The following is a 25,124-nucleotide window of genomic DNA, read 5'->3' as shown; positions in this document are numbered from 1 at the left end:
TACAGGCGCTATTTTTTCTCCCTTTGGTTTAGCAGTATCTTCTAATTTTTTGACAATTAGCACATATTAGTAGTATTTAAAACATATGCTGATTTTAAAAACAAGTATTCTGGGACTTCCCTGGTGGCGCAGTGGTTAAGAATCCGCCTGCCAATGCAGGGGACACAGGTTCAATCCCTGGTCCGGAAAGATCTCACATGCCACGGAGCAACTGAGCCCACGTACCACAACTACTGAGCCCGTGTGCTGCAGCTACTGAAGCCCACGCACCCAGAGCCCAAGCTCCGCAACAAGAGAAGCCACTGCACTTCTCTAATGATTAATGCCGTTGAGCATTCTTTCATGTGTTTGTTGGCAATCTGTATATCTTCTTTGGAGAAATGTCTATTTAGGTCTTCTGCCCATTTTTGGATTGGGTTGTTTGTTTTTTTGTTATTGAGCTGCATGAGCTGCTTGTCAATTTTGGAGATTAATCCTTTGTCAGTTGCTTCATTTGCAAATATTTTCTCCCATTCTGAGGGTTGTCTTTTGGTCTTGTTTATGGTTCCTTTTCTGTGCAAAAGCTTTTAAGTTTCATTAGGTACCATTTGTTTATTTTTGTTTTTATTTCCATTTCTCTAGGAGGTGGGTCAAAAAGGATCTTGCTGTGATTTATGGCACAGAGTGTTCTGCCTATGTTTTCCTCTAAGAGTTTGATAGTGTCTGGCCTTACATTTAGGTCTTTAATCCATTTTGAGTTTATTTTTGTGTATGGTGTTAGGGAGTGTTCTAATTTCATACTCTAACATGTACCTGTCCAGTTTTCCCAGCACCACTTATTGAAAAGGCTGTCTTTTCTCCACTGTATATTCCTGTCTCCTTTATCAAAGATAAGGTGACCATATGTGTGTGGGTTTATCTCTGGGCTTTCTATCCTGTTCCATTGCTCTATATTTCTGTTTTTGTGCCAGTACCATACTGTCTTCATTACTGTAGCTTTGTAGTATAGTCTGAAGTCAGGGAGCCTGATTCCTCCAGCTCCATTTTTCGTTCTCAAGATTGCTTTGGCTATTCGAGGTCTTTTGTGTTTCCATACAAATTGTGAAATTTTTTGTTCTAGTTCTGTGAAAAATGCCAGTGGTAATTTGATAGGGATTGCACTGAATCTGTAGATTGCTTTGGGTAGTAGAGTCATTTTCACAATGTTGATTCTTCCAATCCAAGAACATGGTATATCTCTCCATCTATTTGTATCATCTTTATTTTCTTTCATCAGTGTCTTATAATTTTCTGCATACAGGTCTTTTGTCTCCTTAGTTAGGTTTATTCCTAGATATTTTATTCTTTTTGTTGCAATGGTAAATGGAAACACTCTTGCACTGTCGGTGGAATGTAAATTGACACAGCCACTATGGAGAACAGTATGGAGGTTCCTTAAAAAGCTACAAATAGAACTACCATACGACCCAGCAATCCCACTACTGGACATATACCCTGAGAAAACAAGAATTTAAAAAGAGTCATGTACCAAAATGTTCATTGCAGCTCTATTTACAGTAGCCAGGACATGGAAGCAACCTAAGTGTCCATCAACAGATGAATGGATAAAGAAGATGTGGCACATATATATAATGGAATATTACTCAGCCATAAAAAGAAATGAAATTGAGTTATTTGTAGTGAGGTGGATGGACCTAGAGTCTGTCATACAGAGTGAAGTAAGTCAGAAAGAGAAAAACAAATACCGTATGCTAACACATATATATGGAATCTAAGGAGAAAAAAAAAAGGTCATGAAGAACCTAGGGGTAAGACACAGACCTACTAGAGCATGGACTTGAGGATATGGGGAGGGGGAAGGGTAAGCTGTGACAAAGTGAGAAAGTGGCATGGACATATATACACTACCAAATGTAAAACAGATAGGTAGTGGGAAGCAGCTGCATGGCACAGGGAGATCAGCTCCGTGGTTTGTGACCACCTAGAGGGGTGGGATAGGGAGGGTGGGAGGGAGGGAGATGCAAGAGGGAAGGGATATGGGAACATATGTATATGTATAACTGATTCACTTTGTTATAAAGCAGAAACTAACACACCACTGTAAAGCAATTATACTCCAATAAAGATGTTAAAAGCACAAAAAACTGCAAAAAAAAAGAGAAGCCACCGCAATGAGAAGCCCTCGCATCTCAACTAAGAGTAGCCCCTGCTCCCTGCAACTAGAGAAAGCCCGCATGCAGCAACAAAGACCCAACACAGCTAAAAAAAAAAAAACACCAAAAAACAAGTATTCTAAGGAACAGTGGTATTAACATCTCAAACAAAGAAGAAAACCAAGGGTGAATAACTAAATTTAAGAATAAAGACATCAAATTTAAAACCTCGTCACAGACATAACACTTTATTAAATCCAAATTACTAGAAGATAACTTTTAAAACTCCAAAACCACAATCCTAATGCATCCTTACTCTTGCTTTGGCAGAAATTTACAATACAATAAATTTACAATTTATAATACAAACTTGACAGTGCTAAAAGTTATGTTATTTTGACAAAATCAAAACAGTGACTTCAAGGGGCTGGTAAGGGAAAGATTAAGAGACCAGGTCCTAATTCTCAGTCCAGAAAATGGTTCCAATGAAACATGGTTTATTCTAGCATAGGTACGAAGATAATATATTTATTCTACACAGTCTGAAGGCACTGTTCAGATGTAAAAATACTGTAAAAAAAAAAAAAAAAAAACCTTACTAACACCACCAACAACAAAAATCACCACTAGGGACTTCCCTGGTGGCGCAGTAGTTAAGAATCCACCTGCCAATGCAGGGAACATGGGTTCGAGCCCTGGTCCAGGAAGATCCCACATGCCGCAGAGCAACTAACCCCATGCACCACAACTACTGAGCTCATGCGCCACAACTACCGAAGCCCTCGCGCCTAGAGCCCATGTCCTGCAACAAAGAGAAGCCACTGTAGTGGGAAGCCCACACACTGCAACAGAGTAGCCCCTCTCACTGCTAGAGAAAGCCCACGTGCAGCAACAAAGACCCGACACAGCCAAAAAATTAATTAATTAAAAAAAAATCACCACTAACCACAGGGTTTACTCCCCAAAATATAGCCAAGTCAACAGAAAATAAAGTTTATTCATAGCATATGAAAGGAAGGACTCTAAATTTTGAAATCAACTCTGAAGTTATCCTTTTATATGTTTTTAGAAAATGAAAATAAAGCTCTACTTCATACTAGTTTCTAAGAAAAAGCAATATGTAAAGGAAACACTGTAAAGTAATTCAACGATAAAAGAGTTAAAATGATATTGCTAAGCATAAAATCAAAGCAAATGGAAAAGTAAGGCCCTTTTAAGTCAATTTTACTTAGAGATTTTTAATTGCAGACGTTCTCAATACTGCCAAGAAATTTTTAAAATAAAAATTAAAGTTAGGGCTTCCCTGGTGGCGCGGTGGTTGAGAGTCCGCCTGCCGATGCAGGGGACACGGGTTCATGCCCCAGTCCAGGAAGATCCCACATGCCACGCAGCAGCTAGGCCCGTGAGCCACGGCCACTGAGCCTGCGCATCCGGAGCCTGTGCTCCGCAACGGGAGAGGCCACAACAGTTAGAGGCCCGCGTACCGCAAAAACAAAAAAAGCAAACAAACAAACAAAAATTAAACTTAAAATCAGGTGGAGTTATTTATGAGAAGGTTAATATGATAAAAGCATAATAAACTATTGCTATTCATATGAGAACAGCTAAAATAAAAAACAGTAATAATACCAAATGCTGGCGAGGATGCAGAGAAACCAGATCTCACATACGTTGCTGGTAGGAATGTAATGTGATACAGCGACTCTAGAAGAGAGTTTAGCAGTTTCATGTGCTTACCAAATGACTCAGCACTTTTGGGCATTTATTCCCCCCAAAGTGAAAACTTACATTCACATAAAAATGTGTACTACATGAATGTTTATAGCAGCTTTATTTGCAATAGCCATAAACCATATAAACTCTTCCAGAATGTCCTTCACCAGGTAAACTGTTAAACAAACTGTGGTACATCCAAATTTTGGAACACTACTCAGCATTAAAAAGGAAGGAACTACTAAACATGCAACAATTTGGAAAGAACTCAAAGGAATTATGGTAAATGGAAAAAAAGTCAAAGTAAAGTACTATATGATTCCATTTATATAACATTTTCGAAATGAAAAAATTATAAACATGGAGAGCAGATCAGTGGTTGTTCAAGGTTAGAGATGACGGTGTGTGTGCATGAAAATAAACAGACGGCATGAGGGATCTTTGAGGTGATGGTATAGTTCTGCATCTTAAAGATGGTGGTGGTGGTTACACAAATCTACACATGTAAAGTTGCACAGAACTAAACACACACACACTACACAAATGAGTGCACATAAGACTGGTGAAATCTGAATAAGGTTATGTATTATAACAATGTTGATTGCCTGGTTTTGATATAAAGTATAGTTATGTAAGATGTTACCACTGCACGAAACTAGGTGAAGGGAACATGGGATCTTTCTGTACTATTTTTTGCAACTTTCTGTGAATCTATATTTCAAAACAAAAAGTTTTAAAAAATTAGATGGAGCTATGCATGAGAAGGTTAATATAAGAAATACAAAAGGTTTAACATAGCATATGGAACATGGTAAAAAGTCTCCATGAGCACTTTTCTTTTATAGAGCTCTTTTAATAAAGCAAATAATTTGAAAACACAGGTTTCTGCATACTATTCAAACCATTTCAGCAGAAAGCATGACTTGAGCTAGAATTCCAGAGTTCAGTTACCAGATACTATATGAAATCTCTTATGCACAGGCAAGATTTTTTTCCATACTCTGAAACCGTTCAGGTGATTAAGGAGCCAGTACACAACAAAAACAGCTCCACATTCAGCTTTTTCCCAAAATCTTTAACTCAAATTTCCACATAACCCAAAGCCCTCTGTATAAAAAAAAAGTCTCTAATATCATTAAGTAACTTATAGGAAGGAAATAAATTAACACCTGCTGTTTGGGTTCAACATAATGAAAAGCCTAGTTCCAGGGCATCCTCAACTTCGATATATATTCTCTTAGAAAAAAATAATTTCCTGTCATGGTAAAAATGAATTTAAAGTCTTTTTGGTGTTCTGTAGCAGCTGAGTCCCTAACAGGTATTCAGAGGGTCAGGAAGAACACTACTGGCCATCCTCTGAATCCCTGAAGTAGGCTAAGCTGTCCAGCCAGCTCTGTAGGAAAGAGTCAAAATAGGAGTCTCAGACCAGCTGCTGGGAACTGGACCCTAATTCTTCAAATAAGCATCGTCTTTGGCCTACAGCCCCTTCAAGACTACTCCATACCTATGTGTGTATAAGTGATTAATAAATACAGTCTCCAGTGCAGTGGGTGTGATCCTGAAATCATTTCCTCCACTAAATTTTACTCTAAAGGACAAAAAGGAAGCTGAGTAAAATCATACAACACCTTGCTTTTCTACTTTCCATAGAAAAGTGGCTTAAATTTTTCTCAGGTATAAAAATATCTAACCAAACTGTCTGACCAGTCCAATACCAGCAAGGGAGCCCTTGAAATTTTCTCCCCATGGACCCTTCTGGACTCCTAACACTAGGATTTACTGGTAGCAGTTTCATGGAAGAAGTTGTGATGTAAGGCCATCTACCACACCAGGACCAGAACTGCTATAACACACACTCCCTCCTCCTCCCTACCTTAAGACTTCCCTAGTATCCCTTTCCCATGCTTCCTTTCCAGAAAAAAACTAAACCTTCTGTGTGACCCCACGGTAGATTCCAAAAAACTCTAGTCATTGTTTCTTTCTGCCTTTCGGCACCTAAAAACTTAATGGGTGTTGAAGAAAATTCCACACGCTAAAATGCCAATGACTCTGACGGTGTGACCGTGTTCACCGTCACAGATTTTAGACAGAAGATGAGTTGTGGCATGGAAGCAGCTTAGTTGAACACAGTATACTAGATCTGAAATTCTCAAATATGAATTACGTTGTTAGTATAGAATCTACACTGCAGAAAACCTACTGTCTTCTTGAAAGCACATTTAAGCACCCACATGCAGTAAAATTCAATAACCTGAAGGTCCTAGTTCACTGAAGAATTACTGTGGGCTACGTTTGCAAATGCACAGAAATTATACTTAAAGCAAACCCTTGGAATAAGGCCTCTAAATTCTTTCATGGTTAATCTGCCTGATCGCTTTGGAGCCCAGCACTAACACCAATCCCACTGATCATATTGTGTAGAAACAGTCAGAAAGAGGCCGTAAGGCCAGTGCCGAAGAATAGCGTCAACGTCTCGGACTTGCCATGATACAGTGTACAACACACATAAGAAAGGACACTGACCCCCCTGCAGTAAATATGACTGTATCTGAGCCCCAAAATTTCATCTCCCTGCTAGACAGTTCTATCGAAACATCACCATACCTTTTGCTCCAAACCAACAGTCATAACCCTTATTTTCAACAATAACACTAACATTACCCTAGTAACTCAAATTCAAAGCTGTTATTAAATCCATGAAGGGAGTCAGAATCTTTTCCATTCTTACCTTGTGGTACCTCTCACATTCACTCCTTCCCATTCCCATACCCATCATCCCAGTTCAAGAAATTATTCCTTAAACCCAAGTTTCCCACCAGGGACTTCTTGATGTCCCACAGTCAAATTCATACTCTGAAACGTTGTTTTGAACAAGTCGTCCAAGCCTTGAAAAAATATCTACAGATTTGGCAGTGCAGCCAACACAAGCCTATCCTCATGAGCTTGGACAAGCACCAAGCACCTTCCACAAGAAGTTTCTGGACACCTGGGCTCAGGACCAAGGACTCTGAATCTCCAAAAGTTTCCCATGTTTGCTACCTTTTGGCATCTCCTCTTTCTCCATTATGATCAACAATTAAGTCTCTGAAAAGAAAAGGGCTTAAAGCTCATTTTCATGGACAGCCAGAAGAAGCATGTGGACTTGTCCTACACCATAGCCAGCATTGAAAGGGAGTGAATTCCAAGAAACAGAATAAGTGAAAGCAACTTTATAAAGAAAAAAAGAAAAGCAAACCAACTCCCCGGATCTGGGGTACACAGAGAAGGTTGAGATGGTAAGCCCAGGTGAGTTTTAATTTTGAAAGAGGACTATGAAGACTTCAGGATGAAATCCAAACATCTTACTCTACATTTAAGAAATTTCCATCTTACCTCAACTTTAAAAAAAAGAAAGAAAGAAATTTCATCTTAACTAGTGATCTAGTGGGTAAGAGAAGACATATACATAAAAGGAAAATTAAACATAAGCAAGCTATACCAAGAGCATGAAACAAGTACTACAAGATTTCAGAGGAAGAAGCAGAAAAATCATGAACCTGGGCAACAAAGTCAGGATTTTGAACTGGATCTTGGAGTGTTCAGGGAATAAGTCAACCAGTCTGGCCAAAACAAAGAACACAGAGAGATCAAACATGTGAGACAGAGTGTGTATACAGCTGTCCCACAGTTCCCGTCCACTGTTCCCGTGCTCTTTCTTCCTCTCCCTATCTGGACAGTCATGGCAGTTCAGAGGCCAGGGACCACCACGATTTGTTACTCTGTTAGCTAAATGTCAGTCAACCCAAGAACTCGAAATAGTTTTACGATATTTAATCTCAGAATAGCATAACATTGAGGTGCACTCTGAATTCAGATTTTTTAAAATACCTGTATTAAAAAAAAGCAGAACTTTTGTAAAAGTCAAGAAATAAGGACCCATAAATCACAAGAATTTTTAAGCACCCAGACACTTTTACAAAAACAATCTTAGGAACCGTTAATAAAATTTTAAAAATTTAACTGCTGACATCCTCTAAAAAGGAGGCAAAAGAATGGAAAGTCTGATGAAGTGATAAGCAGTTTTAAGACAGGTTTACAATCAGTTTTTAAACAGTAATCACTCTGGGAAATGGAAATTCCTCTCCTTAATCCCTTTGAGGACAATATAATATTTGAATCGGGAACAAGAACATCTTGCTTCTACCTAAGTTCAAATGTGAGTCTTTTACAGTATCCTCAACATTAAATAGCAAGTAAAAGAGAGGAGAATTTCTAATCTGTCAAAAAGAGAGGCAGCCAGCATTTTGGATTTATAATGTATCATTGCTACATACATATACAGAAGCTTCAGTAAAATGAAATTGGGGAACTTCAAGATTTTAGTTGACAGTGATTACTTAACTGGAGCTTATTCCTGTGAAATGAAACTACCAGAATCCCTCAATATCAATTTGCTTGTCACTAAACCACAGGTTTATGCTTCATCTTGGAAATGCTAACAGGATGGAACCATGAGCCTTTTATTAAAACGAGATGACCATGGAGAGCGCCCTTGAAGCTTAGCAACAGAGGACTAAACCCAAAAAGGCTCCCCTCTGGAAAGTGAGGACAGGTTTGATATGTACCCCAATGCCAGTCCTAAAATGCATGACTGCATTTTCCATAAAAGGTGGGAGTTGTAATAGTAGCATACAGCAGACACCAGCCCACTAGAAGCAGATGGAACCCACCAACTCATTTTACCCAGACCTTCAAAAAGGTACACAGAACCCTCTCTGCTTGCCAAAGCACGGCCGATCTGAATGGATGAATCTAAGAAAAGGTTTCACAAGGGACTACTAATGGTAATTTCATTTGCCTACTGTAGCCCACAATGTAAAATAGGATCTGAAAAATGAAAAGCAATTTTAAAGCTCATTCTCCATACTCAAGCTAAACACACACACACACACACACACACACACACACAAACACACACACGGGGCAAAAGCTTTATTTTACAAAAATTTTTTTTAAAGACTCTATAATCTATTCCAGCACAGGGGCTCTTCCAGAAGGGAAATCTAGCTGGAAACAGTCCCTGTTTATGTACATAATTCACTAGGGGTCAGGTAAGATTCCATTTTGTAACAGCTGAACTTTAAACAGAAAGTCATTAGTGGTGCAACATTCATTCATTAGCATAAAGTTACCCCCTAGAATGAAAAGCACTGGCTGTCTCTGCCAGGATGACAACTTTATAGGGAGAAACTGGGGCCAAGGACCATGAACTCCTAGAAAGTTCTATCCGCCTGAGAAGAAGAGCTCACCATCTCCATCAGCCTAAACTTAACTGTCACTCCATTCCTCACTCCCCACAGAGCAAGGCATCGCTAGTATAGGAAAGTTTTAAAAATAAAAAATATAGAGATGGGCCAAAGGGTCAATAGCAGGCAAAGCCTTTCAGGTCTGACACGATTCCTGTTTGGGATTGGGGGAGGGGGAGGAGCTTTCTGGATGTTTCTATTCTTGGCAAGGAAAGCACCTCCAAGTCCTGTACCGTCAAAAGGCACTAACACAGGAACGTTCTCAGGGAATGAATGATTTGCCTGTGCTAAGCGACTTCATTTTGGGGTGTGATGATGGGGAGCAGAGTGGGGAGGGCTAGAGGGCTGGAGAGGAAATAGAGGGAAGGTGTCTTTGACTAGGGGGGATGGGAGGAAAGAGTGGATGGATAACGGGGGGTCCAGGGAAGGCGTGGAGGGTTAAAAAGGAGGATGTGGATGACTAAGGAGGTGAGGGGAGGGTGTGGATGGCTGAGGGGATGTCCAGAAAAGACGTGGAGCTGAGGGGGAGGGGGGAAAGCTGTGGACCGCTAACGAAGGTTGGGAGAAGGTATGCATGGCGGAGGGATGGAGCAATGGCCATCAGCCCCCTGAGGATCAGTAACGAAGGCAGGCAGAGGGGGATGGCCTCACCCAGGCTCCCCCCCAATCCCCCTTCTGTGGGCGTGTGCCCGGCTGCGCGTGTGCAAGGGCCAGGCCGCCAGGCCGCAGGGCCACCACTCACCCCACGACTCCCTGGTTGTAGTTCCTCCGCTTCCACGGGGTCCCGCTGTACAAGCCCCCGCTGCCGTCGGCCCGGCCGCCTCCCGCGGCCCGCCCTCCACTGGGCTGCAGCAGGCTGTAGTTGAGTCCGTAGGTGCTGGCCTTATTGTCGCGCTTCCTCTTGTTGCTGCTGCCCGAAGCTGGGTCGGCGGGTTCCGCGGCGGGGACGGCGGCCGAGGAGTGCGGGGACGAGGACGCTGAGGGGGACGGGGACGCCGAGGGGCCCGCGGCAGCCCGGCGGGCCCAGGCCGCGGGCTGGTGGTGGTGGTGGTTGTTGTTGGTCGTCTCCAGGGGCAGGAAGTCCCGCTGCTCTGCCGGCAGCGCGTGGCCGCCCAGCAGGCGCTCCCCGGAACGGTACATGCCGGCCGGGGCCGGGGCCGGGGCCGCGCCACCCGGGCTGCCGGTGCTGCTGCCGCTCCCGCCGGTGGCCGTGCTGCTGCCGCCGCCGCCGCCGCTCGCGCCGCCGCTGCTGTGACAGTGGTGGTTGAAGTAGAGGTTCCTCAGTCCCTGGGTCGTCTCCCAGATCTGCATCCACAGACTGTTGGACGGTCCGAGCTGCTCTGGCTGGAACCAGGCGATCCTCGGATCCATCAAACGGCGGCGGCCGCTGCCCCCGCCCCTCCTGGCTGCCCGCAGGGCCGCCGCCGCCGCCGCCGCGCCTCAGGCGCACGCCCGGCCTCGGCGGCTGCTGCTGCGGCGGCTGCTGCTGCTGCTGCTGCTGCTCCCGGCCCGCCGCGGGCGGCGCGGTAGCGCTGTGAGCCCGGCCGGCGCCGGCGGCGTCGCTCCCGCCCTCGGGGGCTCCGCGGGCCCTCCCCCCCTCCCTCCGCCCCTCTGCCGAGCCCCTGTCACCGGGGTCCCCGTGCAAATGGCGGCTGCAGCGGCGGCTCTGGAGAAGGGCGATCGTCGGCGGCGGCAGCGACAGCGGCGGCGGCGGGACGCGCCTGCTCCGTAGCGTCCTTGCTCCTCCGGCCCTGGGGCGGGGCTTCTGCCGGGTCCGGCCCCCCGCCCCGCCCCCGCCCCGCCCCCAGAGCGCGCTCCGCGCCGCCGGTCCAACCCCGGAGGCTGCGCGGTGCGTCACAGAGGCCGCGGGAAGGTGCGTCTGGGGCCGAAACCGCTCGGCCAAACCGTCCCGGCGCTGGCTAGGGAGAGGGTAGGTAGCACGTACCTGGGCGTCCAGGCGCCGCTGACGCGCGTGCGGCCTCCGGTCTCAGTTTCCCGGTCCCCGAGGCTGGGTGGGGCCGGACGGAGGTCGCCGCCCCCTCCGCAGGGAATGGATTGTGGGAGGTGCCGCCCCGCCCACTGTCCCCTCCCGTAGTCTACAGCGCCGGGAACCCCTGGGCTTCTCCGACCCCTCCCGAGATCTCCGCTCTAAGCACTGTTCCAGAGGGGAGAAAATGCGCCCCCTCGCCACCCGAGCATGTGTCCCGGACCCTGCCTGGACGCAGGCTGGCGGGCCATCCCATTACTCCCTGCGGCCGCCCTACCGCGCCCTGGCTGGGGTTGGGAGCAGCAGGCCTTGGCGGAGTGTCCCCCCACACGACCCCGAGACTGGAGAAACCTGTGCCCACCTACAGGGCTGCACGCGCTTCTTCGTAGAGTGCGTAAGCCATGGGCTCAAAACCACCGTCACACACTCCAAACCGACTTTATGCAGACTTGCACACAGAAACACGCACAGACGCACCGGCAGGGAGACAGACACAAGGTGTTCAGCGTGTAAAGAAACTTAAGTTGCCCTAAGGTGCACCAGCAACCATGAAAAACCCTTCTTAGTTCAGAATGAAAGAAAACCCAAAACCTTTTAAGCTTAATTTGAGGACCATACTCTTGGCATCAGCAGAGATTTTCCACAAAGTGGTTATTTGCATATCTTCCCAATTCCTGTGGGGAAAAGACAGGGATTTTAAGTGTTTTAAATCATCAAGAGAAAAACGGAAAATAAGTTAGTACGTTTCATGTGTGCCCTCTAGGGTTGGTCCAAAGTCCAGAATGAGCCCCTAACGCCCGATTTTGGCCTATTTTGGGAGCTCAATTTCCTGGAAAGGTTTTTTTGGCAAAGATGAAAAATTAACAAATTACAAAGCATTGCTCTACCTTTTTTCTTGCTCGGAGAATAACATGGGCATAAATATGGAAAACACCGAAAACCCTAAAGAATTTTGGTTCGTTCTATTTGTTTGTTGTTGCTTTACTATAAATCAGTATTAAAAGTTTTCTCAGAATGAAATTTGCTATGTTCTTAGAATTACATAGCCAGGAAAATGAGTAATGATATTTTTATGCTATTCACAATGGCAAATTAAAAATAAAGCGTGTATAGAAAAAAGTTTCTTTTCATGACTTCAGATTTGTTTTAAACATTCAAGTGAGAAAAATGCAAAGCCCCAAAAAAGTAAACATTACCAAGATCCCACCGTGTAGAAATAACTATCAGGAAGACTTTGATAAACACTTCGAAAAATCTCTCCATGCATATATATGTTTCAAGACAGTCTTTCTTATTTTTACTTATTTCCTTATTTATTTTAAATCTTATTCAGTCTTAAAATAGTTTTTCAGATGTCCAAGAACATATTAAATGATACTTAAAAAAAAAAAAAAGTATTCAGAATTAGCAATAGTACATGCCGGAAATTAACATTTGTTATTTTTGAATGCTTGTTTCTTCAGGCAAACCTTCAGAACTACTAAAGTTTTACCAAAATGATCATATGAGTTAATATACATAAAAGTAGTTTGTAAAATGTGGGCTGTAAGGCAAGACATCACTGTTCTTGTTCACCTGCAGGTAACGCTGACTGGTTAGCTGTGTCACATGTCCATGTTTCAAGGCATTCATTCAGTAAATCTTGGTTGAATGTTTAGCATCCTTGCAGAGCTGAGCTAATTGTTTTAGAGAAGATAAATAAGCAACCAGGGCCTTTGGCTGCCTTCCATGAATTTACTGTCTGATTAGGGAAGCAAAAAAAGGTAAATATTTAAAGTCAAATTAAAATTCATTCAGTTAATTCAACAAACATGTCTTGAGCAATTATTATGTGCCAAAGTCTGGGGATATAGCAATGAACAATACTGACGATGTCCCTGCCAAGCATATAAGGTCAGACAGTGGCTAAGTGCTGTGAAGAGAAAGAAAGCAAGCTAAAAGGATAGTGACGGTGTGCTATTTTTAGATGGGCTAATCAGGGAAGGCTACTCTGAGGAAGTGATATTTGATCAGGGACTTAAGTGAGGGAGTGGACCATGACCATCTAGGGAATGACACATCAGGCAGAGGGAATAGCAAGTGCAAATCAGCAAGTGCAAAGGCCCTGAGGCAGGAATTTACTTTGTGTGCAGGATGATAAGGCAATGTAAATGAGGGTTGAATGTGTATAGAATCATAAAGTATCTCTTCTGGAAGTTTCCTCAAAAACCATCCAGTCTAAAACAATAGGGAATTTTAAATACACAAAAATATATTCACTTTCCACAACAAATCTCAATGTTTTGTCTCAAAGTAATCTACTACTGCGACCAAAGAGAAAGACTACACTAATTTCAATAATAAATTTTGATTACTCAACATTTTCATTTTGCTATTTAGAACATTACATTCTTTAAAACCACCTTCATTAAACTGATGAGCCAAAAAACACAGCTATCAAAAACCAGACACTGGGGACTTCCCCAGTGGCGCAGTGTTTGGGACTCCATGCTCCCAATGCAGGGGCCCCGGGTTTGACCCCAGTCAGGGAACTAGATCCCACATACATGCCACAACTAAGAGTTCACATGCCACAACTAAGGAGCCTGCGTGCAACTAAGGAGCAGGCGAGCCACAACTAAGGAGCCCACCTGCTACAAGTAAGACCCTGTGCAACCAAATAAATAAGTTAATTTAAAAAAAAAAACCCACCAGACATTATCCTACATAATATAACGTCCTATTTATTCTCAGCATTCTTGTTCTTAGGGGGGAAAATACTGAGTTGATGGTCTCAACTTGCAAGATTTACAGAAACACCAAGATTCTGCAGACTAAAAATTGAGTAGATAAATGAGAATCAAGTTGCCCAAGAATCAGGCAAATTTAAGTACAATTTTGTTGATTTATTAACTTGAATAAAACAGAAGGGGAATTGCACATACATACTACTACATGGTGTTATTAATAATTGTCATTATAATTAAATCTTAGTGTGTGATTATATTACTCCACTCCAGAGTTCACAAAACCATGAATAATAGTCACATAGTTATAGTTATTAGTATCTTCTGTATTTAGCAAATGAAGTATTTGCCCAGGTATTAATAATCTTGGGCTTAGGTACCATTTACAACTTTCCCTTTTTTGCACAGAATATACACCGTTGTACCATGTTTGTTTCCTCCTTTGTGAGTACAAAGAGGATTCCAAGTAGGGAATTACATTTCAATGAGACTTCTAAATAACATGCAATGTGGAAGCCTGTATCTTGTTCTGTACAATGGAAATTTCTCCCATTCCTAACTTTTAGAAAAAATATTGCTCAAATTGTGTGCATTCTGGGATCGTTGGAGTGAGAGTATCTCTGTGTGTGTGTGTGTGTTTACACACATGTGTGTGTTTAAAGTCTTTATACTATAATTTCTATACCATAAAATTCACTCATCTTAAGTGTACAATTTAATAACTTTTACTAAATTTACAGAGTTGCACAGCCATCACCACAATCCAGTTTTGGAGTCCTATGTGTTCAGGGCCTGAATAGGACAAAAGGCAAAGGAAGGAGGAATTCACCCCGTTTTTCATGCCTTGCTGATTCAGCTGAAACATCTCATCTCATCTCATCTTTTCCAAACTGGACTGGGATTTATATCATTATCGTCCCTGGCTCTCAGGCATTCAGACTTGGACTGAATTACACCACTGGTTTTCCTGGGTCTCTAGCTTGCAGACAGGAGATCATGAGATTTCTCAGGCTTCACAACTGCATAAGCCAATTCCTCATAATAAATCTCCATATAAATCTCTCTATATATATATATACATATATAACAAATCCAAATAATAGATAATATATATATCCTCCCGGTTGTTTCCCTGGAGAACCCTGACTAATATAGGTCATTGGTGCTAGGAAGTGGAGGTGCTGCTCTAACAAATACCTAAAAATGTGGAAGCAGCTTTGGATCTGGGAAATGGGTAGAGACTGGGGAAGTTTGGAGGCGCATGGTAGAAAAGCTTATACTGCCATGAATGGCCCTTTAAAGGTAATTTTTTTTTTTTTTTGGCTGCATGGCTTGCAGGATCTTAGTTCCCTGACCAGGGATTGAACCCAGGCCCTTGGCAATGAGAGCACAGTGTCCTAACCACTGGACTTCCCCCTTTAAAGGTCATTCTGATGAGAGGTCAAAGAAAAGAGATCTGTAGAGAAAGTCTCAATTTTCTTTGGGGATACCTAAGTAGTCATGAACAGTATGTTGGTAGAAATGAATGGTAAAGGCCATTCTGGTGAAGTCTCAGATGGAAATAGGGAACATGTTGTTGGAAACTGGTGGGAAGGCAATCCTTGTTATAAAGTGGTAAAAAACTTGGCTGAATTGTGTTTGTGTTCCAGTGTTTTGTGGAAGGTAGAACTTGCAAGCAATGAAATTGGGTATTTAACTGAAGCGATTGCTAAAAAAAAGTGTCGAAGGTGTGGCTTGGCTCTTCCTGGCTGCTTATAGTAAAATTCAAGAAGAGAGAAATGACTTAAAGACAGACTGTTAAGCAAAAAGGAAGTAGAACTTAATGATTTGGAAAATTCTCAGCCTATCCATATTGCAGAAAATGAGAACACTAAGGATATGGCCAAGTGACCATTTGGGGCATCAGGAAATGAGTAAGGATATGGCTGACACCCCAGGAGGAAAACTGCCAATTTGAACTGAAGAAGAAGGAAATAGGAAGGAATGAAGGAAGGCTGTCAAACTTTGTGGATTTTACAGGATGAGACCATAGAGCTATTTGGTGAGATCATGTGCTATTCTTCAAGACGAGAGAAGAGTGACCCCAAAGGCGATTCAGAGATCATCAGGGCTGCCTCCTTGGTTTCAGAAAAGAAGACCATTGCCTTGCTTCTACCAGGCCAGACAGACTCTGCCCAGAGCTGGAGAGGCAGGGCTGCCCAGAGCTGTGGGGATGGGGCTTCCTAGCAGAGTCCTGGGGGCCGACTCTTGCCTAGTAGGGATCTGGAGGCAGCACCTCCACCCCAGTGGAGGTGGGACCACTGCCCCAGTGGGTCAGAAAGGTGGGATTTCTGCCCAGTGGGCCTGGAGGGGAGAGCATGGAACCAAAGAGGGTTATTCTGGAGCTTTAAGATATCATGGAGTTTGGCTTGCTGGGTTCTGGACTTGCTTGGAACCCATTACCCCTGCCTTCTTCCCTGTTTCTCCCTTTTAGAATGGGAACGTCTGTCCTACACTTGTTCCATCATTGTATTTTATTTTATTTTATTTTATTTTATTTTATTTTATTTATTTTTTTTTTTTTTTGTGGTACACGGCCCTCTCACTGTTGTGGCCTCTCCCGTTGCGGAGCACAGGCTCCGGACGCGCAGGCTCAGCGGCCATGGCTCACGGGCCCAGCCGCTCTGCGGCATGTGGGATCTTCCCGGACCGGGGCACGAACCCATGTCCCCTGCATCGGCAGGCGGATTCTCAACCACTGCGCCACCAGGGAAGCCCCATCATTGTATTTTAGAAACACATAATTGGTTTGGTTTCACAAGTTCACAGCTAGAAAGGAATCAACCTCAGTATGAATCATACCTCAAGTCCCATCCATACCTGATTTGGATAATATTTAGACGAGACTTTGGACTTTAGAGTTGATGCTGGAATGAGCTTAAGACTTTTGAGCAAATGTATTTTGTGTGTGAGAAGGACATAAATATGGGGGATCAGGGGCAGAATATTATGGATTGAATGTTTATGTTCTCCCAAACCCTACTCCCTGATGTGATGGTATAGGAGTCTGGGGTTGCAGGGTGGGGGGGAGTTGAGTATAGGATTAAGAATAGATGAGGTCATGAGGGTGGAGCCCTCACGAATGGGATTGGTGCCCTTAAAGAGTCATGAGAGAACTAGCTTCCTCCCTCTGTTCTCCACCATATGAAGATACATTGAGAAATCGGCAGTCTGCAACCTGGAAGAGGGTCCTCACCAGACCCTGACCATGCTGGAACCCCAACCTTAGGCTTTCAGTCTCCAGAACTGCAGGAAATAAATTTCTGTTGCTTATAAGCCACCTTGTGGTTTTCTGTGGCATTCTGTTATAGCAGTCTGGACTAAGACACTTGTTCATGAAAGAAGTTTCCAAAGCCCCTGTGGAGAATCCACTTTTACTCTTGCTCTTGTTCTACTTTGATAGTCACCTTCTGCTCTATGCCCATCAGACAAGTGTGGTCTTCCCTGCAACAAAACGATTCCTACTACCTTCAGACAACCTCCAGACCTGCCCTATTTTGCCTCCAGGACACATTGAAAGTCCATTCACTTCCATCTCCTCCCACCCTATTCTGCTGAGCCCAGGCCACCAACACTCCTTGCCTGGGCTGCCACAATACCATTCCAATTGTTGTCTCAGAGCATCCACACTTTAACTTCTCAATCCAATATGTCACAGCAACCAGAGCGAACTTTTAAAAATGTGAAGTTGACTATATCCTTCGCCTTCAAGTGTATAATAAAATCAAACTCTAGATTTTTTCTGCCCAAACCCATTCCTCCCACTGTCTTCTGCATCTCAGTAAATGGTGACACCATTCTTCAAGTGGCTCAGGCCCAAATCCTTGCCATCACCCTTAACCTTTCTCTTTGCTTCCCACTGACAATCAATTCCACCCTCACTGCTGCAGGCTCCACCTCAGACTAGATCCGCCTACTTTCCAGGAAACACACCAGCACCACTTTGATCAAAACCATCATTGTTTCCTGCCGAGATGATCAAAACAGCTTACCAACTGGTCTCCCTCCTTCCCCCAATGCCTCCCTTCAGTCTATTCTCACCCCAGGAACCATGTGATCTTTTGCAAAGGTAAGCCAAACAACGTTTCTCCTCTGCCCCTAATCTTCCAATAGCTCTGCATCTTGCTCAGAGATCCTTACACCCACAAGGTCCCATCCCATCTGACCCCATCTCCTCTTTGGCCTTGTGTCCTACCACCTGAGCGATGGCTTGCAGCAACATCAGTCTGCTGACTGTTACAGAACTCTTCAGCAAGCCCACAAGGTAGGGCCTGTGCACTTGCTGTCTTAGGCTGGAGCCCACTTCTCTTAGCTCCCTGTGCAGCTTCCTCACTTTCTTCAGGTCTCTGCCCCCATGTTGCTGCCCCTGAGAGGCCTGCCCTGACTGCACCCTTCACTTCTGTTCCATTTAGCCAGATTTATTGTTCTGGCTTAGCACTTATTTGCAACCTTTATCTGTCTATTCCTTTGTTGTCTGTCTTCCCCAACTATAATGTAAGCTCCATGACCGCAGGGGCTTGGTTCATGAGGCGATGGACTCTAAGACGCATGCCCCCACCCACGATCCCCACTTACTGGTGTTTAATTCCTTCCTCTACCATGCGGGTGGGACCTGTGACTTGTTTCTTTTATATATATGTGTGTGTGTATGTGTGTGTGTGTGTGTGTGTGTGTGTGTGTGTGTGTGTGTGTGTGTATTTATTTATTTATTTATTTATTTATTTAGACTCTGCCAGGTCTTAGTTGCAACATGCAGGATCTTTGTTGTGGCATGTTTTTTTTTGTTTTTGTTTTTTTTTGCGGTACGCGGCCCTCTCATTGTTGTGGCCTCTCCCGTTGTGGAGCACAGGCTCCGTACGCGCAGGCGCAGCGGCCATGGCTCACGGGCCTAGCCGCTCCGCGGCATGTGGGATCTTCCCGGACCGGGGCACGAACCCGTGTCCCCTGCATCGGCAGGCAGACTCTCAACCACTACGCCACCAGGTAAGCCCGTGGCATGTTTTTTAGTTGAGGTATGTGGGATCTTTAGTTGTGGCACGCTGACTCTTAGTTGCAGTATGCTGGCTTCTTAGTTGTGGCACGCGGAGTGTTAGTTGCAGCACACGAACTAGTAGTTGCAGCATGCGTGTGGGATCTAGTTCCCCAACCAGGGCTTGAACCCAGGCCCCCTGCATTGGGAGCACGGCTTCTTACCCACTGGAAGTGGTAAGAAGGGAAGTCCTATGTGACTTGTTTCTAACCAACAGAATGTGACAAAGTGATGGGCTGTCATTCCCATGATTATGTTACATAATATAAGACTTTGTCCTGCTAGTGGATCCACTCTCACTCTCCTGCTGGCTTTGAAGAAGCAAGCTGCCATTTGTGAACTTTTTGAGGGCGGCAACTGGGAACTTAGCACCTCTGACCAATAGCCAGTTGAAAACCTGAAGCTCTCAGTCCAGGCACCACAAGAAAATGAGTCTACCAACAACTGGAGCAAGCTTGGAAGCAGATGAAGAATCCAACTGAGCCTTCAGATGAGAACACAGCCCTGCAGACATGTTGATTGCAGCCTGGCCAGAGCCTGAAGCAGAAAACTCAACTAAGTAGTGCCCAGACTCTTGACGCACTGAAACTGAGAGATAATAAATGTCTGTTGTTCTTAGCTACTAAATTTGTGGTAATTTGTTATTCAGCAATAGAAAACCAACATAGTTTTTTTCTTCATTGTTCTATTGAGTACTTAGAACAGGATCTAGCATATATTAGGTGCCCAATAAATGTCTGTTGAATTACTATATTATTATGGAAAAGCAAAACAGAGAAAACAAAGTGGACAATAGTGTTATAATATGCTACCACTTGTGTGTGTATGTGTGTACCTGCATAAATGTAGAATTTCTCTAGAGGGGTCTACAAGAAACTGACAAAAGTCTGGGGAGGAAAACAAAAGTATTAGAAATCCATGAAGGAGGGAAACTTTCATTTCATTTTATACCCTTTTGAACTGTTTGAAAAATAGTTTTATGCTATAAATGTATTACTTAAACATATACACAACAGAACAAAATAGCCCCCGTGTCTTCAGATTTGAACGTTTTCTAAAGTTAAATCACTTCTTCAGCACTTACTCCTTTGGGCAGTGCTCTGCCTGTCCCATCCAAGCAACACCCTAGTCTATTATTCTTCCACCCAGTCCCCCTCCAGGATGTTTCGTGGCAAGCATCTTCAACAAAAGAATTGCTACGGGGACTTCCCTGGTGGTCCAGTGGCTAAGACTCCATGCTCCCAATGCAGGGGGCCGGGGTTTGATCCCTGGTCAGGGAACTAAGATCCCACATGCCACAACTAAGAGATCGCATGATGCACTTAAAGATCCTGCATGCTGCAATCAAAGATCCCACATGCCGCAACCAAAGATTCTGCATGCTGCAATGAAGATCCCGCACGTGGCAATATGCCGCAACTAAGACCCGTCGCAGCCAAATAAATAAATAAATATTTTTTAAAACGAATTGCTACAGACAGAACTAAATATATTTTGGACTTGCACATCATGCTTTGACTGACTCACAAAGAAGCAGAAAGGCAAATTTTGTTTCCAGACATGGGTAAGCTAAGCCACCAGGGCCTTTTCTACAGTAAAATGTGAGACAAACTGTGCCAAGTTTTTCCCTTATTGTTATCATGTATCCAGTCTAAAAGGCATCTCATTCAAGAAAATTTTGAATAAGATATAGAGTTACGCCGGAGTTTGGGGCTGGTCTGATAAGCTTTGAAAAATGTGGCCAAAATATTGCGAGGGGCGCAATTTCCATATTGGTTTGGCAGAAGGGAAGAAAAGCCAACTGAAATTTGCAGGCTGAAGACAAATGGACTCATTGCATAGCAAGGAAAACTGAGTCAGAGAGTATAGCATAGAGCTCTGAGAGGCCACACACCACGTGCCACAAACAGAAATTGCCAGGGTTACCACTTACCCAAACAAACAAACAGCAAACACGCACACCACACACACACACCCGCCCCCGTAGACATCATGACAGTGGAATAGTTTCAAATTTGTAGCCCTGATCTGTTTTGAAACTAGCCTATATAACAAATTTAAGATATACTGAAAGCCATTTCTCTTCGTGCTTTAGAAAATATTTGACATAATTATTCACTCTCAGTAATTAGCAAGGTACTATGACCACAGCAACACAAGGTTACTGACCTTGTTCAAAGTTCTAAAACTGATTCTGAAAACACACAATCATGAGTGGTCAATGATTAATCAACATCTGTGAAATAACGGCTGAAAAACAGTGAGTAATAAGATATCATTGCTATCCAGCTTCTCAAATCATAATTCATTTCGTGTAAGGGTATATATGTGTAAAATATTTCAGTTTTTCATGGGTTGGCTTGATTGTTCCATCTGTTCAAGCCACAAAATTTGCCAATGTGGCTACAAGGTCATGACTTTGAATGCTATGAAGATCAAAAGCTGTGCTCAGCCTCTTGGCCAAAATAACATCCTTCCCAAGAAACATTTGGATACTTAACTAATTGGTATTTTTGCCATTCATTCATACATACATACATTTACTCGGGGGTAAATGTATTTAACATTTAACACTGGGGTACAAAGAGGCATAAGTCAGGGGCACCATTCATAATCCAGTGGTCCATGGGTGTGTGGGTGTGTTTTCTAATCAATATATGTCATTGTAGCCCAACCTTTTTCATTTGGCTGGAATGCAGGCACCTGGAGGACAGGCATAGGGGATGTATAATTCACATGGGGCACCTGGGAGCCCCTGGAGCAGAGTGTCCTGGTGACACATCCTTGTACTCCCAAGAAGGAAGAAGAATGATCAGTAAGAAGCTAGCTCAACATATCTCAAAGAAAAAAAATTGCACGTCTCCCTCATTTCTACTTCTATCAGTCTGTGGACACATGTAATAACAACTTCTGTTCTAAAACGGTTCAAATACATTTCACATGGCAATCAGGCAGTTGAGAAAATTTGATTCTAGTGGAAACTTATGTTCATCTATAATATTATATGACCTATAGTTCATTTTTCCAAATCACAGTGAATTAAATATCTTACTACCAAATATGAGAGACCCTCCCAATAATGTTCTCTTACAGCCATTTCAACTCATGAATTATTTAAAAAGCAAGAGGAAATGGAAAGTGAATAAGAAAATTACTTGAAACGTCCCTGTGGAGTTGGACGAGCTTTCACATAATACCACATAATGGGCTTCCAGGGATGGAGAGGAAGGATAAAGGATTCACTCTAAAAGTCACACACTCATTTGGAAAAAAAAATCTCAATTTCAAGCATACATTAAGTTACATACATACATTTTTTGTGTCTCTCAGATTGACAAAGATTAAACAGTGTGATTATACCCAGTGCCGGTGAGGACACAGGAGAAACAAGCCTTGTTTACTGTGTGTGGAAGGGTCAAGTGGAGCAAAACTTCAGAGGATTATTTTGGTCCATCTATCAAATTTAAAATGTGTATGTCCTTTGTCCCAGTGTTTTAGTCTACTCGGGCTGCCATAACAGAATATCACAGACTGGGTGGCTGGCTGAAACAACAGAAATTTATTTTCTCTCAGTTCTGGAGGCTGGAAGTCCAAGGTCAAGGTGCTGATGGGGTTGGATTCTGGTGAGAACTCTCTTTTTAGCTCGTAGGTGACATTTTTTCCCTGTGACTAAATGCACACAGAGGAAGAGAGCGATGTCTGGACTCTCTTCCTCTCCTTAAAAGAACACAAATTCTGTTGGATCAGGGCCCCACACTGATGACTTCATTTAACCTTAATTACCTCCCTAAAGACCCTCTCTCCAAATACACATTGAGGGTTAGGACTTCAAGATGTGAATTTGGCAGGGGGCAGGAGTTAGGGGCACAGTATAGTCCATAACACCCAGCAAATCCAGTTTTGGAGATTTATTCTACATATGTGTTTGCATTGTGCACAAAGATCTTTAAATAACAATATTTAAAACTGCATTGTCGGGCTTCCCTGGTGGTGCAGTGGTTAAGAATCTGCCTGCCATTGCAGGGGACATGGGTTCGAGCCCTGGTCTGGGAAGATTCCACATGCCATGGAGCAACTAAGCCCGTGCGCCACAACTACTGAGCCCGCGTGCCACAACTGCTGAAGCCCGCATGCCTAGAGCCCGTGCTCTGCAACACAAGAAGCCACCGCAATCAGAAGCCCACACACCACGACGAAGAGTAGCCCCAGCTCGCCAAAAGTAGAGAAAGCCCAAGCACAGCAACGAAGACCCAATGCAGCCAAAAATAAATAAATTAAATAAATAAAAATTTTTTAAAACCCCAAAACTGTACTGTCTGCTGTAGCCAAAAACTGTAAATAACCTAAGCATCCATCAGGAGAGGGCTAGTCAAACGAATTAAGGTACATTCAGTCAATAAAATACTACTATGCAACTGTTAAAATGAATGAGCCAGCACTAAACACGGTGACAGGGAGAACTCACTAAACAATATCATTAAGTGGAAAAGGTGCGGTGCAGAGCAGTGTATAGAATATGATCCAGTTTCTGTAAAAAGACAAAAAAATTAAGCACCAATATTTTCTGGAAGGATTTACAAGAAACTATTGGCAGTCATTACCACTAAAGAGTGGACTTGGGGCATATGAGGAGGAAGAATTTGTTCCTTATACCCTTCCATACTGTCTGTGCTTTGCCCACTCTCACTGCTAGGTGAAGGCATGTTACTTTTTTTTTAAGGTAAAAAATTCACGTAGTAAAACATTCACCATTTTAACCATCTAAAAGCGTACAATTCAACGGCACTTAGTGCATTCACAATGTTATGCAACCATCACTTCTCTCTGGTTCCAAACATTTTCATCACCCAAAATGAGCAATCACTCTCCCTTCTCTACCCAGCCCCTAGCAACCACTAACCTGCTTTGCATCTCTATGGATTTACCTTCTTTGTATATTTCTTAAAAACAGAATCATAATAGTGTGGCCTTTCTGCCTGGCTTCTTTCACTTAGGATAGTGTTTTCAAGGTGCATCCATACCGTAGCATGTATCATTCCTTTTTATGGCTGAACAATATTTCATTGTATGAATATCCTACAGGTAGTTTTTCTGTTCATTTGCAGTGGGCATTTGTATTGTTTCCAACTTTTACCTATTGTGAACAGTGCTGCTATGAACATTTGTTTACATGTTTTTATTTGAATACCTCTTTTCAGTTCTTTTGGGTACAGACCTGGGAGTGGAATTGCTGGGTCATATGGTAATTCTATGTTTTAACTTTCTGAGGATGAACATTACTTTTCATTGTATTTAAATATTTAGTTACATGCCATAAATGAGAATGTACATGACAGGATCTTGAAAGATCTTTTAGTCTGGTCTCTCTTTGACAACAGATATTATTTATTGTAGTTAAAGCAGTAATTTGGGTTTAGCATTATATTTTGTCTTAGTGTCTATTAGATATCCTGTATAAAATGGAAAATCTAATGCTCTTGCTGTTGAATTGAACTGAAATAGTGCATCTCAAAAGGATACAAGTATTCTTCTGTAATATTAATATCCTTAGACAAGATGCCATGCAATAAACAGTCATTATCTAATTTTAGAAATATTATTTGTTTATTTGTTTATTCAAAAAAATAACTATTGCCTACTTCATTCCCATTAGGAGGGCTATTATCAAAACATAAAAAGCAGCAAGTGCTGTCAAAGATGTGGAGAAATTGCAACCTCACACTATTGGGGGGGATGTAAAATGGTGCAGCTGCTGGGGAAAACATCATGGTGGTTCCTCAAAAAATTAAAAACAACTACCACACCACACAGCAATTCCACTTCTGGGTATATACCCAAAAGAGCCTGCATGTAGCAACCAAAAGAGCCCACAAGCAGCAACGAAGATTCTGTGTGCTGCAACTAAGACCCTGCGCAGCCGAATAAATAAATAAATATTTTTTTTAAAAAAAGAATTGAAATCAGAGACTTGAGCAGATATATATACACTCATGTTTATAGTAGCATTATTCACAATAGCCAAGAGGTGAAAGCAACCCAAGTGTCCATCAACAGATAAATGGATTTAAAAAAATGTGATGCGTGCTCAGACATGGATGATCCTTCAATACGTAATGTTAAGTGAAATAAGTCAGTCACAAAACAACAAATATCATATGGTTCCACTTATATGGAGGTACCTAGAGTAGTCAAATTCACAGAGATGGAAAGTAG

At 43.0% G+C, this 25,124-nt stretch overlaps 1 protein-coding gene and 1 long non-coding RNA gene across 5 annotated transcripts in view; one reads left to right on the top strand and one right to left on the bottom strand.

The window, feature by feature from the left end:
* Positions 1-10,555, bottom strand: part of TENT4B (terminal nucleotidyltransferase 4B) — a 57,086-nt gene extending 46,531 nt beyond the window's left edge. For 2 of the 4 annotated variants that reach the window (XM_059043830.2, XM_059043831.2), the window contains exon 1: positions 9,873-10,555. In XM_059043830.2, the coding sequence (XP_058899813.1) occupies positions 9,873-10,501 (629 nt within the window). In that variant the 5' untranslated portion in view covers positions 10,502-10,555. The remainder of the gene's footprint in view (positions 1-9,872) is intronic. The other 2 variants (XM_067018642.1, XM_067018643.1) reach the window with 1 other exon arrangement.
* A 412-nt stretch (positions 10,556-10,967) lies between these two features.
* LOC136793045 (uncharacterized) lies at positions 10,968-24,499 on the top strand. The gene is made up of 3 exons (XR_010837781.1): positions 10,968-11,060; positions 17,773-17,951; positions 22,935-24,499. It is a non-coding gene; the product is annotated as an uncharacterized lncRNA (long non-coding RNA).
* The last annotated feature ends 625 nt before the right edge of the window (positions 24,500-25,124 follow it).

This window comes from Kogia breviceps, chromosome 18 (genome assembly GCF_026419965.1).
Source record: "Kogia breviceps isolate mKogBre1 chromosome 18, mKogBre1 haplotype 1, whole genome shotgun sequence".
Taxonomy (NCBI): domain Eukaryota; kingdom Metazoa; phylum Chordata; class Mammalia; order Artiodactyla; family Physeteridae; genus Kogia; species Kogia breviceps.
This window is presented reverse-complemented; position numbering and strand designations above follow the sequence as displayed.